Source organism: Pholis gunnellus, assembly GCF_910591455.1.
Source record: "Pholis gunnellus genome assembly, chromosome: 23".
NCBI classification, from domain to species: Eukaryota; Metazoa; Chordata; class Actinopteri; order Perciformes; family Pholidae; genus Pholis; species Pholis gunnellus.
In genome coordinates this window covers 3,534,222-3,551,740 of record NC_136550.1, presented here as the reverse complement: position 1 = coordinate 3,551,740, position 17,519 = coordinate 3,534,222, and the positions used below count along the sequence as shown (strand labels likewise).

Here is a 17,519-nt window from a genome sequence, read left to right as displayed (position 1 = left end):
AGATGTTTCTGCAGGACGTCACAATGCTTTAATGAATACATTTAAGGGTCATTTGTATCAGAAATGCAATAATTCTTTACGCTTTTCAAAAAATCTTTAACCCCTTTTTTTAAACTGATTAGTTACGTTCAGCTAAATTGAGATTAAGAGGTTGTTTCTCTTTAAAATGCCAGAAAATATTTAACTCCCCACATCTTCAAATGTCTTAGTTTTGTCCGACCAACAGTCCAAACCCCCCCCCCCCCCAAAAAACCTGAAATTCAGTGATGCAGGTATCGCTGTAACATATTGTGGTACTTTGCAAATAGCGAACTGGAAACGTTTCCCAACGAGCAGAGAGAAGCAAGTTCCAGCTCTTCAGGAAGAAAACATTCAAAACAAACTACAGTTCCTTTTGATTTTATTACAAAAACAAAAACAGGATTTTCAGAATTAACAGTACAACAACAAATCTACTCGGAATTAAGAAAAAAAAAAGAAAAAAAAGAAAAGGATCAGAGAGGACGAGTGTGAGGGAGACGGTGTGTGTGTGTGTGTGTGCATAAGTTTACAAACCCCATTTAAAAAAGAAGAAATCAGAAAATGTATCTGCCCCCCTCAAAAAAGAGAAAATGTTCAATCTTATTATTACTACAATTTAACAAACACCGAGGAAAACATGACGGGGGAAGTGAAACAAAGACAAGAAGATGGAGAGTCTCAGGTTTTATACAAAAACACTTGGCAGAGGAGATGTCAAGCCTTTTCTTTTATTATTCATTAGTTAAGAAAGTCGTCTGTCTCAACAGAAAATAAACAACGCTCGCAATAAAAACCCATTTAAACATGCACGCGCACACACACACACACACAGACATGAAACCCTGATGGATGGATGGAGATGGGGGGGGGGTGGAAACAGAAAGAGAGAATGAGGAAGGAGAGAGGAAAACAAGCTAATGAATGAAGAGTGTGTGTCTGGTTCTTTCTTACCATTTCAACATGACACTTCACTGACCGACACGAAAATAACGGGGCGTCTACGTCTATATACACATCGTGTGTCTGAGCGTGTTTTCTTTGTCTTAAGTGTAGGAGTCAAAAGAGCCAGTTTGGGGGTAGAGGGAAGGGTCAAGGGTCAACTAGGTTTGGCAGTATGTGTGTGTGTGTGCGTGCGCGTGTGTGAGAGAGATATTTTAGGACCGTCGCTTCTTCTTGTTGGGCACGCTGCTGTGGGACGATGGCCGGACCTTTCTCTTCTTGTTGTTGGTGTTGGCGGCGGTGGTGGTGTCCTCCTCCACGTACTGGCTCTCTCTGTCAGCTAAAGAAACAACAGAAGTGATCTCTTTGTTCGGAAGACGATAACACTCACTTCACACATAAATCATGTTAACTACAACGTGTCCCAGGCATGGTTTATTGGGAGAGGATTTTAAAATGATTTCACAAACCTTTCCGGGCTTCTTCCTCCAGCTCATCCCAGTCTTTGCCGCTCTCCTCCTCGCTGCCCTCCGACTCGCCGCTGAAATCTATAGAAACAAAAGTAACGGAACTGATGCGACTATTCTACTCAGAATAAACTCCGTTCACCGTAGTAAATCCAGCAGTTTGAAATAATGAATCTTACTAGAGTCCTCCGTCTCGGAGTCGTAGTCCTCATCGCTGTCCTCCTCCTCCTGCGTTTCTTCGTCTGCAGACGGGTTGAAAGTTTCATCCTCCATTTCCGACTCAGAGTCTTCCTCTGCGCCGCTTCCCTGAGACCAAAACAAGACAAGAGTCAGAGGGACGTAGTCACACAAAACGTGTTCGTCTGAAGTGTTTTCGGTCCACTGTGCTGGACGTACCTCGCCCTCTGGGTCCAGGAAAGACCAGCCTCCCTGCTCGAAGAAGCCCTCGGGATCGTCGACGATGGTCTTCATGATCTTGGTCCAGTTCAGGGACTGGACTCCCTCCGTGTACTTGATGTCACACGAGCTGAGAAAGAGACGAGAGAGCAATTTAAAAAAAACACACAGAGACCGGAGCCTGTGTTCGCAAAGAAGCAGTAGACAAATAAATAAAAACACACTTGAGCCACTCCTTGATGGGGTCGAGGGAGTTGACGGGCACGGCGTTGATCATGGTGACCTTCTTGTTGTAGTCCTTGTAGACGATGACCACGTCGAAGTTCTTCAGGTGGAACTGCACGCGCTCAAAGTGGACCAGCTCCACCTCGTCCAGAGTCACCACGAACGGGGGCTGGAGTTAAAACCAACAAAGAAGACAAAAGAAATTAGGATAACCGCATTAACACTGAATATTAAAGATACATAACTAAATGGGTAAGAGGTTGTCAAGTGTGCTCACTCACCCATTCAGTGGTGTTGACGAGGGAGCCGGACGTGGGTTGTAGCAGACAGGTGCTCCTGTAGGGGGCGCCCTGGAACCTAGAACCGGAACAATCAGACCAGCCGCTTATTGAGCGCGCCTCTTTCACCGCCGCCCCCCCGGCTCCTCTCGTGTCACAGTGCCGCCGCGCTTTACTCACCCGAGGTCTCTGAAGGGAACCTCGAACTCCAGCTGCTCTTTGGTCAGCGTCTCCACCTTCTCGATGAAGTTCTTGAAGGCCGACTTGAGCTTGTGCCTCATCTCGCGCTCCATCTGCTCGGCGTACAGGTCGTCCCGGTCGTGCATGTGTTGGTGTTTGCCCAGGTCCGTGGTGATCTCCCCGACCTCGGTGTAGAACTGGACGTCCGTGTGGCGCCGCTTCCCGAACATGATGGCGTTCTGGAAAACGGAAACTTTATAGTTGTACTCGAACATCTGCGTGTGTGTGGTATCGAAAACATCTCTCAAGTGTTGAACCGGTAACGCTACCTTGAGGTGGAAGTGGAGTACAATGATCATCTCCCCGTCGCACGGCTGGAAGATGGCGTGCTTGATGTTGTTGTAAAGAATGTCCACTTTATCGCCGCGGACCGACGTGAAACGGAAACCTGTGCGTGAAGAAGAGAGGGAGCGTTCAATTAAAAAAAAAAAAAAAAAAAGGAGGTTCAAGCATCCCTCCCGATGAGAGCCTTTCTCCCACCGTTGGTGTGCGCCTCCAGCGAGCCCTGCATCCTCTTCTGCGCGATGTTGGGTCGGATGTAGAGGTCTTTGAGTTTGGGGTTGCTGCGGTTGAGGTTGATGACCAGCGAGTCCTGCTTGACGATGCCCTCCTTCTCCTTCTCCTCGGCCTCCCGCGTCTTGTAGCGCTTCTGCACCTCCTTGATGATGCGGAAGGCGTTCTGCAGGTTGGTGGAGGGCACCGACGGGTCGCCGGGAGTTTTGAGGTTGGACGCTCGGTACGTGCTGAGGGGAGAACGGCACCGATCGAGAGTAAGTGAGGAGGACGAATAGGACTCAAACATAGTTTAAAGGGAATTTAAGACCATCAGCAATCAAACCAGGGTGGGTTTCAGTCCTCAATCAATCAAATACAACTAGTCTTCTCTGACGACTTGCTAAAAGACTCACATTTCTTTAACAAACGTGGCGTCGGGGTTGGGGAAGATGTTTCCCTCCTGTCGCCCCAGAGAGCTGCCGGGGACGTAGAAGTTGATCCTCAGGTAGGTGTAGTCTCCTTCTACAGACATACTGATGTTCTACAATAATAAAACATCAGTCAATAATGGAAGACAGTCTGGGAATAAACAGAGAGCCGGTGGACGGGCGACGGGGCCGCCGGCGTACCTTGATAGTGGCGATGTGGAACGGCGTGGCGATACCAAAGACGGGCATGACGACGGTCTCGTACTTCTTGTCGATGAAGATCTTCATTTCTCGGATGTCCTTTTCTCTCGGCATCTGAGACACGTTCTTGTAGGACACGTTGGATTTTCTGGCCCTGGAGAGGAAAAGAGGAACGTAGTTAACATTCATTCTTCATTGTGAATCTGTGGCGAGGCCCTCCGCAGCGCCGGGACATTATTAAAGTATTCACACTCACTTCAGGATCTGCTGCTCTCCTTGCCGCTCCGTCAGACGACGCTTGGCTTCCTCGTTCAAATGATTCGCCAACTCCTTCTGGTGAGCCCGCCTCTTCTCCTCCGCCGTCATCTCATTCTGAGTTTGACAAAGAGACACAACTCAGTGATCGCACGCAGAAAACACCAGAGTACAGGGTTCTTTTCATACATAGAGGATGGGAAAACAATGAATAAATAACACATGCAGAGTACGGACATGTGTTACACGGCTTTGGATGGTCAGAAAAATCAAAAAAAAACACACAAGAAAACAAAACTCACTCAAATAAAAAGAAAGGACGACAACGTTCTCCCGATCAGTAAGTGGATTCTTACAACTGAAGCACTTCAGCCGATGAGACTTTAGAATAAAAGCATTGAATACTTACCTTCCCGAGTAGCTGGTAGAGCACAAAAACATTCACACTCTTAGTTACTGACACTCCGTCAAGGCGCCACATAAAACACTGATCACGTATCCATCCGCACAGAGACGCCCTCACTCACTCTGGTTCTGTCGGCCAGCAGGGCGGCGCTACGAGCCCCCTTCCCCAGCAGCTCCTCGGCATCGTCCCCGTCCTCGTCGTCATCATCCTCGTCGTCATTCTGGAGGAGCAGAAAGAACCATGTTGACGATCGTTTTAATGAGCCGATTACATTTAGTTTACTGCATTAGGCCGCTCACACAAACCCCAACACTACCTGCATGTTTCAAAGTAAAAGCCCTGGTATCCTTTCACTTCCCAACAAGGCTTTTATTGTGAAACAGCAGGAATTTTGTGGGAAATTCAGTGAATGCAGGTGCTTCATATGTAGCTACTGCCATCTTGTGGCGCTTGTACGTTACTACATAATACTGTTAGGCGGAGACATTAACTCTCACACACACACACACTGACTGAAATAGAACAATAACGCTTTAGATGAGTAACCCCAAGTGTTGAAAATAGCATGATTATATTGTTAAAATGTATTATACTGAATATGGACCTGCAACAGCTTTAGAAATACATCCAATACGTACACGAACTGTTCAGCTTCAACTGGTTCTTTCCTTTTGTTTGTGCAATTAGCGACAAAAAGTTGAACGCCGCGTACCTTCAAGAAGATCCCCACATTCTTGATCTTCTTCTTGACTGGCGTGAGTATCGTGGCCGCCTCTTCCTGTTGCAGAAACAGTTCAGGTTGAGATGAATGAGTTTATAATGTTGAGGTCACAGCGTTTCTACAGCGTCGCTCGTATCACGGGAAAGCTTACCTCGTTGATCTGTATTGTGTCCCCGATAAACAAGGCGTACTTCTTCTGCTCGTCCTTCTTGCCCTCTTTATTGACGAGGTCGGCGAAACCCAAACTGATGCTCAGCACCATGCCTGGAGGAGACGCACACAAGCTGCTTAACAATTACGTAATGTAGAGACGTTTGTGGAACGCATTCACTCCACAGCGACAACGACAAGACGTTTGCATCCGAATGAGCCGACGTCTCACCTCTTTTAAGTTTGTACTGGTTTTTAGCGTTCAGAACCAAGGAGCCTTCTCTGAACTCGATTCCCATTGCAAAGCTACAAAGAACAAGAAAACAACACACAAAGATGTGAGACGAGTGTGTGAATGTGTGCGAGAACATGGAGGAAAAAAAGATGCCAATGTGAGCATCTACCCGAGGTTTTTGGTCAGCTTTGCTACGAGGTCCGACTTCTCCTTCTTCACGTAGTCCTGAACAGCGTTGTAGGCGTCGCTGATTTTTACACCTGCAAACAAGAAAAAAAAACACACAAATATACTTAACTTGGATTTGCCACAGTTGCCTCGCTGCTTGTAATAACTACCTAGTCCAAAGCTCCCACGCTCCCAGCATGCCCTTGAACCCACCGTGTTTGAGGTGCTTGAGCAGCTCCTCCTCCACCTGCAGCAGGAAGTTGTAGTTGTCCTGCATCTCCTGGGGCGGGTCCACCATGAGGGTGCGCACCAGGTTGGAGCAGTACGACTTGTAGCGGATCCCCATGGCGCACGTGATGGCACCGAAGTGCATGTGGTTCTTGTCGCTGGAGCAGAAAAGACGGTGTCCGTTAAAGTGGTGGTCAGGGTCAAAATGTACGATCGTCTCAGGATGTTTTGCCTTTTATTCTCCTTCAGTTTTCACGCTTCCAGCCTTTATGCTACGCTACAATTACCAACAGCTTTAAAAAGGTATCACCGTGCCTGTGCTCCGGTGAGGGGAGCTACCTGACGACGCTGAACTTGAGGCTGTAGTTGCCCCCGCTCTGGATGATGGGAGGGTAACACATCTCCACCGTGGAGGGATCCGCACCGCCCAGGTACTTCTTCTCCTCGATGGCCTTCTCCACCGACTCCGCCAGTTTACTGTGGCGCACTTTCTGTAGGGGGACAAAAAACAATTCCTAATTACTCCGACATGGAATTAAAAACTAGGAGGCTGAGACGATTTTCAACAGCTAGAATTCCAGTACACAGTGCCAGCTTTAGAGCAGGAAACTTGTCAATAATCCTCAGTCCAACATGGATCCACCATTCCTTCTCCTCACCTCATCTGCGTCGACGATCTCCATGACGCGCTCCTTGAAGAACTTGGAGTAAACCTCGCTGGTGATGGCCGCCGCCTTCTTCATCAGCGCCAGCTCTCCGTCTTCCTTCACCGCCATCGTGTACGCGACCACAGCGCTGATGTCCACCTGCAGGTCGGGAAGCAACGGGGAAAAAGGGAAAAGCGTGACCAAACCAGAGATACAAGACACAGCTGGATATAAAATATTAAAACTTTTTGGATCGTGTTTCACCTTCTCCAGCCCCTCAGCGGTGATGGTGTCGTTCCAGCTCTTCATGTAATCTCCGGGGAACTTATCTTTGCTGAAGATCCCCACCGTCTTGCCGTCTTTGCTGCCTCTGATCGCCTCGATCATCTTGTCGAAGTTCGCCTTGTTGCTTTCATTCTGAGACATCAAACGGCAGTTAAGAATCTGATTTACGTACACACAGAAAAGCTGTTCGCCACGCCTGTCTCCCCAGAAAAAAAATCCCCCCCCAAAAAAAATCACACCCTCATATCTTCAAACAATGCGCAGATAAGTGTACAAAAAGGAGAGTGTGTCTTCAGGCCTTTACACAGGTTACCTTTTCTCTGGTGAGCAGGGTGATGGGCGGGACACCGTTGGCATTCTCGTTGCCTTTAGTTATGGCCACTTGTTTGAGGAAATCCACCTTCTTCTTGCTGGCGAGGAAGATGATTTTGGTGTCGCAAAAGACCATGATGGTGTCCGTCAACTCGTAGCCAAACAACCATGTCTGAGGGGAAAAAAGACCAAAGAATCAAAACAATGTACACAAACCAGATTCATAGTTATCCATCCGTGCAACCCCTGTCGTCACAAATGCAATAAAACCCTCACATGTAAGAGGGGTGATAGAAGCAATTTATCCAAACATTTGGACGATAAATCGCCAGGAATGGAGGCGTCCATCCTCGTCCGCTGCAGCTAACGTTAGCGATGCCATACGGAGTTTCATAATAAGAATAGGTGAATAAATTAAAGCCAATTGTTTAGCTGCAAATGTATTTTAAAGATTTTGGAACTTTGTTTACATACAAGAATAATAAAGCAATGTTGATTATTTTCTTAATTAATTGCTGCACCTGAATGCATCAGCATCTTAAAGGTGACCCTGTAATGCTGGAGTGTGCTCTTACCTGTATGGCCGTGGACTTGGCGTACACAATTTCCTCGTCCACGCCGACAGACACCACAATGGCATCAACTTTGCCAAACTCATCTTCTCCTTTCTGGGAAACCAAAAAAGAAAGATACAAGCACACATTTAAATGTTATGCATGAAAAGGAAAACCATACTGGAGGTGCTCCTACTATTATAGTATCTCTGGTAGAAAAAGAATGAATAATACATAATATGACACCTGGCAGCACACTGGGGGGGCTGAAAGTCTCATAAAGCTGTTTTAAAGTCTTTAAATGACTTATAACGCAAACAAAAGTGTTCCTTAATGGCCCTATTTGCATAATTGGGCTGTAATAACCAAGTGGAAAGCTAATCAAAAACTTCCAAGTTAAAACTTCCAAGTAACAATGAGGTTAATACCTTAAAAAATAAGCGTTACGGTTGCGTTCACGTAATTAGACACAGGTAGGCATTTAGAGAACAGTGATTTCCAGAAGCTGCAGGCATCCTGCACATGTTACTGGGACGTTATTCATGCTAATTAGCCACAGCTAACATTAGCATGTAGCGAACGTTACAAACCCTAACTGACATTAACATGATGGCCAACGGCTTCGGCAGCCAAATGTCAAGCACACCTGTAATTGTATGTGTATTATGTTTCAGTGCTCACTTTAACACGGTTTATTGGTCATTTAATGGTCATGTATTGGTCATTTTAACTCTCTACACATTTTAGCTGCACGGCTAAGTAAGTTAGCTCGGTTAGCAAACTTACTAGCTAACGTGGTGAATTGGAATAAAGTGTGCTAACATGAGTTAGCTAGCGGTTATAGCATGTTGTGATACAATAGACTTGGTGGAACGTCTTCCAAAACACGTATAGTTGAACATTTTTGTTTTTAAAGTGCAAATAAAGCAGGTACAAAATGTGCAGACTGGGGCCTGGTTGTGGGGAAGGAAACGACACAACAGTCAACTCGCTAAGGAGAAAAAAACGCGGCTAACTTAGCCGTTGGTAGCAGTTACCAACGGCTAAATAACGGCTAACTTAGCCGTTGGTAGCGTTGTCGTCCAACAGCCCACTTTCTCCACGTTCAAGTTACCCACAGCAGACGACACGAGCTTCAAATCGTCCGTTCTGTTACCTTCCAGTTGCTGTACAGTCTCTTGATCCGGCGGTAGTACGCTTCCTTATCCAGGTTTACCGCCATGGTGAGTCCTCTGGTGCAAACTCCAGCTCCCGGCTTCGCTTCTCAAGCAGGGCCGGATGATGATGATGATGATGAGGATGATGATGATCAGTGTCAACTAACAATAACGCACTTTCTTTCCACGCCTGTCGAGATCCACGCACCACTACCAGGCCTACTTCCTTTATATTTTCACCAGAGAGGCCTTTTTCCACTGAGGAAAGGAGTCATGTAAAAAAAAAAAAAAAGAGCCACGCAAAAAAAACACCAAATGAGAAATCACTCGGTTAAAAATACGATAAATTATTAAAATATAATGTAATTTGGCTTTACGCCACACTCACAACCACGCACACACCAATCTGTTATAATTAAGTCCTCGGTCCCTCCTCCTTTCCTTTCTCCTAGTGCTTCCTTTGCCTCTCCCTCCCCCTCCGAGTCTCCACATATCAGCTTTTTACAATTAAAGAACGATATTTAAAACCATCATGGCGCCAAACAGAAGCTGCTGGTGTGATTCTAATGAAATAAAATAACGTGAAAGGGAGACGATGAACAAAAGTCTAAATTCTTGGCGAGTTCCTGTCCTCCTGCTTTTGTTACTTTGTGATTTAATGTGATGGTTTTGTGGCGCATTCAAATGTTATTTGCAGAGCAGCAGCGCCCCCTGCCTTGTATAGACCACGCTGCTTTTTCCCGCCATGGTGGGTTTTCCCGCCATCGTCATCAAACGCTTCCACTGACGTTAATCTCGCGATAGAAACTGCAGCGTTCAAATCACACGTGGACTACAACTATTTTCTGGTTTTTGGGGAATAATTGAAAGGTTTTTATGAACATTTTATATGATTTTTCGTACTATTATTTATTATTTTCCATATTAATTACAGAAAAAAATATTTCTCAAATAAAAAAAAATATTAAAAAGTAGTTTTTCTTTCTAATATTCAGTGGTAAAACAGATGACTTCTTCCATGTAAGTTATATCATAAACAAATAAATGTGTGTATTTTTTGTTCCTGTATCCTCTGTAATACAACTCAAATAAATGCCCCTCCAGCTATAATCCTGAGGCCAAAATGCGCACCACCAAATGTATATTAAAACATAAAATATTTTATTTCACCATTAAAAACATTTCCAGGATATCTACAACAAACCAGACCAGTTCCCTGCATTATTTCATCTTTTTTTTTGGAAGCAACCATTCCCTTCCTTTATTCTGCAACAGACCTGAAAGCAATGTTCTTTAAATTAAACAGTTGTGTTAAAAAGTAAAGCTTTTCATGTTGTATTCCCTTACCCCGTACAGTAGTGTTGTCAGAGCTGGTGTGTGTGTTTCATTTCATTCACCACATATTTAAAAAGCTCTTATGTTGCGGGGTTGTTACAGCTTTCGACTGAACCGTAGCACCTGTTTTCAAAGTGTGAGTTAAAATCGTTTGCACGGTGGTAGTTTAAAGTGCTTTAGAAAGGTGACAAACTGCATTTGGCTTGCGGCAAACTACCTTTAGGATTGTTTGTGCTTTGCCCAGTAGTCGCTCGTGTGTACGTTACATCTTTAAAAGAAGCACCTGACCACATTAGTGAAGAGAACAATGAAACACGTCATAGATGACTCATCCTCAGTGTGACAGTAAAGGGAAGAGCGAACACTGAAGTGTTTTAAATGAATAAAATGAACTCATGATTCCCCTTCCTGCACAAAACAATTAAAAACACCATAAGTCCATATAAAATGTTCTTTTTTATATCAAGCCCATAATTCAGATTTATTCAGAATAGAGGAAGTTTCTTCTTCTCCTTTTTCTTCCATCTTATTATTCATCCATCTGTCCTCTCTGTCAGCCGTCATTCCCGCTGCGGTATTTCCAAATAATTCAGAGTTTCTTTCTTCCTGCTGGAGAGTCGTTTGTGTCGATTTGAGTGATTTTCAAATACTTTTCCTGCGACAAAACGGAGCGTTTATGTGCCGATACCCGAGCCTGGTGGTTCCTTCCCTCCTCCGGTCATGTCACCTTGTTACTCTCCTCTGTCCTCGTCCCCTATGTGACGGTGGTGAAGTTCTGCCCTCGGATGGCGCACCAGGCCATGAACACATCTCTGTGGAGCAGAACAATTATTATTTTCACGACAGGACCTCACTACTCTATCGACACGCTGACTGATAATATAAACTGATGTGCATGTTGCTGGTGAACACACCTGCAGTGCGTGGCGACACACTCGTTGCTACAGTACTCCTTGTCCCAGTCTTGGCTCTCCACAGCGGGCCTCATGCAGCCGGCGCGCACACAGATGTTACGGCCGGCGTCGGGAGACGTCACACTCGGGACGGGGGCGACGTTCACCTCAACCTCCATCTGGGAGACAAAAACAAGCCCAAAGACAGATTTACATTTAAAAAAGGTGTTCATCAAACCGTCCAAATGTGCAGCTCAGGCCTGCGTTGCTGAGCTCACCCCTTCCTCTGCCTCCGCCACTTCCTCTCCTCCCGTCACCAGGTCGGCCGACTGTCCCACCTCCACCGTCAGACCCGCGGGGGACACCGACGTGGGCGCCCCGCCGGCCGACGTCACGATGATCGCCGCTCTCGGATCCACCTGCCGCGACGACTGGACGACCTTGATCTGCAGCGGGGGCGGAGCCGTGGCGGCGGCGGCGACCGCGCCTCCGCCTCCTCGCGGCTTGGCCTGCAGAGGGGGCGGGGCCTGGGCGTGCACCATCTGCTGCAGCCGAGGCGGCAGAGAGGTGCTCTGCATCTGCTGCAGCGGCGGCGGCTGGCGTGGCGAGGAGGCGGTGGCGGCCGTTGCCGTGACCGTCACGCCGCCGGAGGGCAGCAGCATCTGCTTGATGATGATCTTGGCAACGGTGGGCGGATTCGGCAGGGCGGGGGCGGGGGCGGGAGCGGGAGGCGGCGCCGGTTGGGGTTTGGTGGCGCCGGTGCGGGAGCGCGTGGTGACCTGCGGCAGGTCCAGGATGATGTTGGAGGTGCAGATGTTGGTGATGGTGTTCTCCTCGGGGTTGTAGTGCTGCGACCTGGTGGAGCGGGCGGCGAGGGTGGAGGCGTGGGCGGCCATGACGGCGGGACCCAGGACCGACGGTGGGGGCGACGGAGGCGACGGGGAGGTGTCCATGACTTCAATGGGGGCCTACAGAGAGGACGGTTGGACACAATAAAGACGCATCATTCATTAAGTAGATGTAGAAGAGGTCCACAGTGAGTTTTGATGGATTCTGCAATAAAACATACACCCCTGACTTTACAACGTGGAACATTAGTAGGCATGAATACACATTTTTGGATGTATTTTGCTTATATTTTAAAACAGGAAACGCAATACAGCATGCAGACTGTCTCACAGCAGCTCACCTGAGAACTGTGGCCGGCTCTGTACTCCGCCAGCGCCTTCAAGTAATCCTTCTTAGCCGCTTCGTTTTTCCTCTTGTAAACCTGGAAAAAAAAGGGATTTTGTTTAAATATCGCCACACGAGAGCTGAGCTCAATCTACCCGATCAATGAATGGACTATGAAATGCACATTCCTAAACTGTCATGGTTTCCTCTCACCTGTTTCTGCTCCTCCCCCAGGCTGTCCCACATGGACGCCACGATCTTCGACACCTCTCCAAACGTGGCGTTGGGGTTCTGTCCCTTAATGGCCGCCTGCGTGTCCCTGAAGAACAAGGCGTAGGCCGACACGGGTTTCTGGGGCTCGTTGGGGTCTTTCTTAGTCTTCCCCCTCTTCGCTCCTTTCCGCCCGGTGGCCGGAGAGATGCTGGACGTGGGGGCGGAGAGCGGGGGGGCGGACAGGGAGGGGTCGAGGGAGATGACCCCGGGGGAGACGGCGAGAGAGACCGGAGACTCCACCAGGACGCTCTGATGGGAGGGGACGGGGGCGCATGTTAGAGTAAGGAATACATTTAAAAAAACGGCTCACGTGACAAGAAACACCAAATTGCGCTGTTTTTAATCACATATAAAATTAGAATAAAAACTCTTTGGGCTTTATTAAGACCGTGTCGTGGTGTAAGAACGTTGATGTTTTAAAGCTCACCCTTCTGAAGTCGTCCATGTCGTCGTCCTGGAGCGAGCTGGTGGGCGACGCCGTGGCCGACAGAGGGTTGTCGGGCGACTGGGGCCGCTGCAGCATGTTCCCGCCCCCCAGGCCGAGCCCCAGCTGAGCGCTGAGCTCGGACTGGTCGATGGTGGTCAGCTGGCTGGACCCCAGCAGGCCCTGGCTCATGTCGCCCATCGGGACGTCGATGGTCACCGGGGACGAGCTGCGGAACTGAGAGCCGATGGGGTGGCCGAGATCCTGGGGACGGGAATGAAACGTGAGCGCGTTCGCCTGGTGTTTGGCACCGAGGTAACAGCTCAGGCGTCTGCTCACCATGCCCAGCGACGAGCCCAGCAGAGCGCTGCCCCCCGACTGGCTGATGACTCCCAGGCTCAGGTGCTCCAGGCCCTGCGAGGGGGCGTTGACGAAGGTGGAGGCGAACGAGGGGTCGTCCCCTTCCACCACGGCGTTCCCGGGCACCACCACGCTGTCGGAGGGGCCCGTGTCCGAAAGCTCCCCGAAATGGGACACCACGTCCGACACGGTGAGCGCCGAGTCCGGATCCAGCGAGATGGGGGGGATCTCGAACTCCTCATCGCCGAGGCTGGGAGTGTGGAACGTCTGCGGCGGAAGAAGAAGAAGAAGAAGAAGAAGAAGAAGAAGAAGAAAGGAGAGAAGAGAAAACAGGTTTGTGAGAAACTGTGGTGGAGAAGAAGAAACAATAATATGGAAAGAAAGAGACACACAGGAAAGTTGGGAGAAGAAAGTCATTACGGCGAACAGAGTTTGGACAAAAGTTAATTTGAAGACATACTTGAATAATGACACGTCTCTAAAACACTGTGTGTGTGTGTCAGAAGTGTTTGAGACAGCGGAGGAGAAAGTGCGGCACAGAGAGAGATTAGTGGGTTAGCTGGCTCTCTTTTAGCTAAAGTAGATTTCATCATATTAGTAATAAAGTAGAGACACTTTTTACACATCAGCTGGCTCTTTACTTACTTATTACTAATTATAACAAAGGGGTTTATAAATGGCCATACTTATTGCTTTTAGCCTGACTTGTTAATATCTGGTTATCAAAGGAATCATCCCCGTTTCATCTCGTGTCACATGAAGTATTGTTATCTATTGATGGCTCTGATGGTGTTGCATCATGGGAACTCTCACAGCTGGATAGGAAAACACCTGCGTTAGTTTAGCCAGGAGAGAAGCAGCTCGGTGACACCAGTCATCCAGGATCACAGTGAAGCTAGAAGAAGGCAAGTTGATCATGCAAACATTTAAATAAGTGTGCCGTCAGGTGAACAGCCGAGAGTGAGAAATGCTGATGATTGAAATCTTACAGGTGTTAAGAGTACGTATGCCATGCCTGGGAAATGCTCTCTAACCTGGCTGCACTGTTTGGCTCTCTTATTTGTATAATTTTGTCTACTTTCATCCCTCCTTTTGTAACATTTCTGTCTATTCTGATGATAAAATAGCCTCTTATTAAAAGCCTGTTTCCTAAATGACAGCATTGTTTTAAAAAGAAAAAGCAAAAAGAAGTCTGGATTTAAGCAGGAAGGGGGCAGTGAAATATAAAGTATTTATAAATGATTCATACTCCACCGGCAGATCCCGCGAGGTTGAAGAGGTCAATGGGTTTAGTGGAACACTAAAAGATGCGAGTGTGTCAGTGATGCACGTTGATTACAAATGTTTGTTGACGTTAAGTCGTTTCATAGCCTTATTTTGTAGGACAAAATCTATTATTAACATGGTTGAAATGCTACTAAATATAAATGTGTTGATTGAGTTAGAGATCGTGGAGGTTAGGGTTGGTTGAGGTTGATTACATTCAAGTCACAGAGCTAAGCGTCCATCAAAGAGAGGCTCTTTGGATCATTTTGGTTTTAAAAAATTGTACAAATTGCAAGTTACGACTTCACATCCTGACTCATTTCACATCGCGAGCCATTTTTTGTTAATTAAATCCAACACGGGGGTCTGGATCCTCCAAAAAAAGCAGACTTTTTCCTGACACATTTGGGCTGTTTTTCTTGTGAATTACAGGACAGTTTGACCCCTTCGGGCCTCTTTAAAAGACTCAAATAAAATCTAAACAGTAAGAATCCATCTTCTGGTTGAACCGGTCACAACCCATCGACACATGTAGATATAGATTTGCTGTATAAGGCGTCACAAATGTTGGGAACCAGAGTCTGAAACTCTATTACTCACTAAAGCAGCTTTAGCTCTGTGACTCTTATGTACGGTAATGAATGGGTGTGTGATTCTGCTTGATTTTAACCCGAAACATGTGTCCACAGCTGTGTGGCTCCATGGCAATAAACAAAAACCCGTCAGAGAGACATCCAGGGTCGTATAAATCCAGATGTGAAGGACGGCCTACCTCTGAGGAGGAGAGGAAGGGATGGCCGGACCCAGAGATAGTCAGGTAGTTGTCACTGCCTCCAGGGAACTGAAACGTTAAGATACACAAGTTAGCAATAAAATCAAGTTTGTTGATGTCAAAGGATTCTCCAACACAAGACTCCATCCTCATTTTTGGACATTAAAACGCACAAGGATGTGTTATAATAATCAAAACCAATCAAGAAGAAAAGAACACCTGAGGTGCGTTCACGACCCCCATTAGCGAGTTAGAATATGCAACATTATGTCCGTTTGTTTGTGTGTGAATGACGTGTGGCCCCGTTCATAAAGATAGAGTCACCTTGGTGTCAGTGTCAAACCCATTGAAGGACTGCGGATCCAGGAACTCCGGGTCACCGTCGTGCTGCCCGGTGCCGTCCGTTAAATCCGAATAAAAATTCAGGTCCATCTTTTTCAACTGGGCCTCATATGTTATAGCTTATGAGGCCCACGTCTTACAGCAATCGGGCCAAAAATAGCCTGTCTGTCTGCTGTCTGTCTGGCTACGTTAGCTACCGACGGGTAACGTGGCTGTTGCCCGTCTGTCGTGCTGACCTGCCCTACCACGGCTTAGCTTTAGCTGGCTTTGACGCAAGGCTGCAGCACTCCTCACTTCAACACCCTTTTGTCCGTCGGTCCACAAACGTGACAATTCAACCAACGGACGCAGCTCGCGGACACGGCTGACGTAGCGTTACATTTAACGGACGGACTGTTTTAAAGCCGCTCGAGGCGGTCTGGAGCACGAGAGAATGGTCGTTTCATAGGTGTCTGACAGGGAGAGAGGAACGCAGAGCAGGATCGGCTCTGCTTAGTGTTGGCCCGGGCCAGGCTGCTTAATGGATCCAGAGCCGCGGATAGTGGAGAGAATTAACGGGAAAAAGGGTCAACGCCGGATGTTGAGCGATGCCGGTTTCAAAATAAAATCAGATTGCTAACTTGATTTTTATGTTTTTATTTAATTCAACCCATTTTACTATTTATTTTAAAACAATACAATTAAATAGATTACAATACCCACAAGACAGAATTATAGTGAAATATGTGTGGTCGGATAAACCCGTTAGGGGACTCAATAGACGAGATATTGAGCATTTGTTTGAACTATTCTCTGTTACAGTGCACATAGATGATTTAATATTTGTTTTGACCGTTTACAATAGCCTCTTTCTCTTCTCCAGGCACTGTGAAAGTACCCAATGTACCCGCTGGAATAACACTATATGATACAAGGTTGTGTCTGTTCATTTGGGTTAATTTAAATAAACAAATATACTACAACCAGTATTTGAGATCTAAGAGCTGTCTGTATATATATAATATGTTTAGTTATATTTTAGTTATTGTGGATTTTTTACTTAGTTAACATTCTTTGGTGTTTATTACTTATTTATAATACTTGTTTTGACATCTCTTGTTTGCACTATCCACTATGCTGCTGTAATCCTGTACATTTCCCCGCTACGGGACTAATATAGGATTATCTTAGATTTTATTTATATATACAAGATTTCTCTACTCTCCATCGACTCAAAGATTGGGAAATAATACAGATCATCAGTGGGTTTATCACAGATGCTGGTTAATAACAACAAGCTGCAGTACGCTGCATGAATTAAATTTGAGTTTTGAGTCTCTAATATTATTTTTCGGTTGTAAAATGTCTAACTAAGTGTACAACAACTTTCTCACAACCTTTTTTATACCTTGATCTAACAGGCTTATCTACAAAATCATAGATGTTTGCTTTAAAAACATAAATAAATAATATAATCAAAAATATATATATATATTTTGAGCGACATATTTTTTGACTGTGGATATTGGACCCCATGAAGTGTAATGGGGATCCCCCAAAAAACACCGGTGTCCCAAATATGTTTTGGTCACCGACTAAACCATTTATGATTCCTGCTTTTATTTTGAAAGCTACGACAGGAAGCCGCCTGTCATTCCGTTCTTACCGATTTTAATCCAACCGACAAAATGAGTTAACTTTGCTACAGTTGATTTTGCAGCTTTAACAAGCATCTGACACAATATTATGTCACCGAACAAACTATTTATAAAGTCTTAAATCAATAAAATGACTCATGAATAAAATAAAATAAAAGATTTAACATGTCCGGGCTGATGCGCTCGCGACAGGAAAATCAAAAGATCGTGTTGATCATCACGTATGAAGACAAAAG

At 46.3% G+C, this 17,519-nt stretch overlaps 2 protein-coding genes across 5 annotated transcripts; both read right to left on the bottom strand.

Annotated features, from left to right (window-relative positions):
- Positions 1-733: 733 nt before the first annotated feature.
- Positions 734-9,151, bottom strand: supt16h (SPT16 homolog, facilitates chromatin remodeling subunit). Of its 2 annotated transcripts, XM_079184705.1 has the most exons (24): positions 8,808-9,151; positions 7,673-7,765; positions 7,099-7,269; positions 6,765-6,917; positions 6,513-6,659; positions 6,193-6,344; positions 5,839-6,011; positions 5,627-5,717; positions 5,455-5,528; positions 5,224-5,336; positions 5,064-5,129; positions 4,473-4,571; positions 3,947-4,062; positions 3,691-3,844; positions 3,475-3,602; positions 3,047-3,309; positions 2,836-2,954; positions 2,507-2,745; positions 2,330-2,405; positions 2,048-2,217; positions 1,824-1,953; positions 1,607-1,733; positions 1,431-1,508; positions 734-1,300 (listed from the first exon to the last, which is right to left on the bottom strand). In XM_079184705.1, the coding sequence occupies exons 1-24, from the start codon at positions 8,871-8,873 to the stop codon at positions 1,176-1,178; spliced, it is 3,123 nt and encodes a 1,040-aa protein (XP_079040831.1). In that variant the 5' UTR covers positions 8,874-9,151; the 3' UTR covers positions 734-1,175. The 2 variants fall into 2 exon arrangements, with proteins under 2 accessions (XP_079040831.1, XP_079040832.1); XM_079184706.1 differs by lacking the exons at positions 7,673-7,765; positions 8,808-9,151 and having other exon boundaries at positions 6,765-6,909; positions 7,092-7,217.
- A 795-nt stretch (positions 9,152-9,946) lies between these two features.
- On the bottom strand, positions 9,947-16,753 carry tox4b (TOX high mobility group box family member 4 b). 3 transcript variants are annotated; one of them, XM_079184380.1, is made up of 10 exons: positions 15,629-16,751; positions 15,305-15,373; positions 14,516-14,566; positions 13,246-13,533; positions 12,910-13,170; positions 12,423-12,731; positions 12,226-12,306; positions 11,315-12,004; positions 11,058-11,215; positions 9,947-10,955 (listed from the first exon to the last, which is right to left on the bottom strand). In XM_079184380.1, exons 1-10 carry the CDS (start codon positions 15,734-15,736, stop codon positions 10,898-10,900), a joined length of 2,073 nt encoding a protein of 690 aa, XP_079040506.1. In that variant the 5' UTR covers positions 15,737-16,751; the 3' UTR covers positions 9,947-10,897. The 3 variants fall into 3 exon arrangements, with proteins under 3 accessions (XP_079040506.1, XP_079040505.1, XP_079040507.1); XM_079184379.1 differs by having other exon boundaries at positions 12,910-13,533; positions 15,629-16,753; XM_079184381.1 differs by lacking the exon at positions 14,516-14,566 and having other exon boundaries at positions 15,629-16,750.
- Positions 16,754-17,519: the final 766 nt, after the last annotated feature.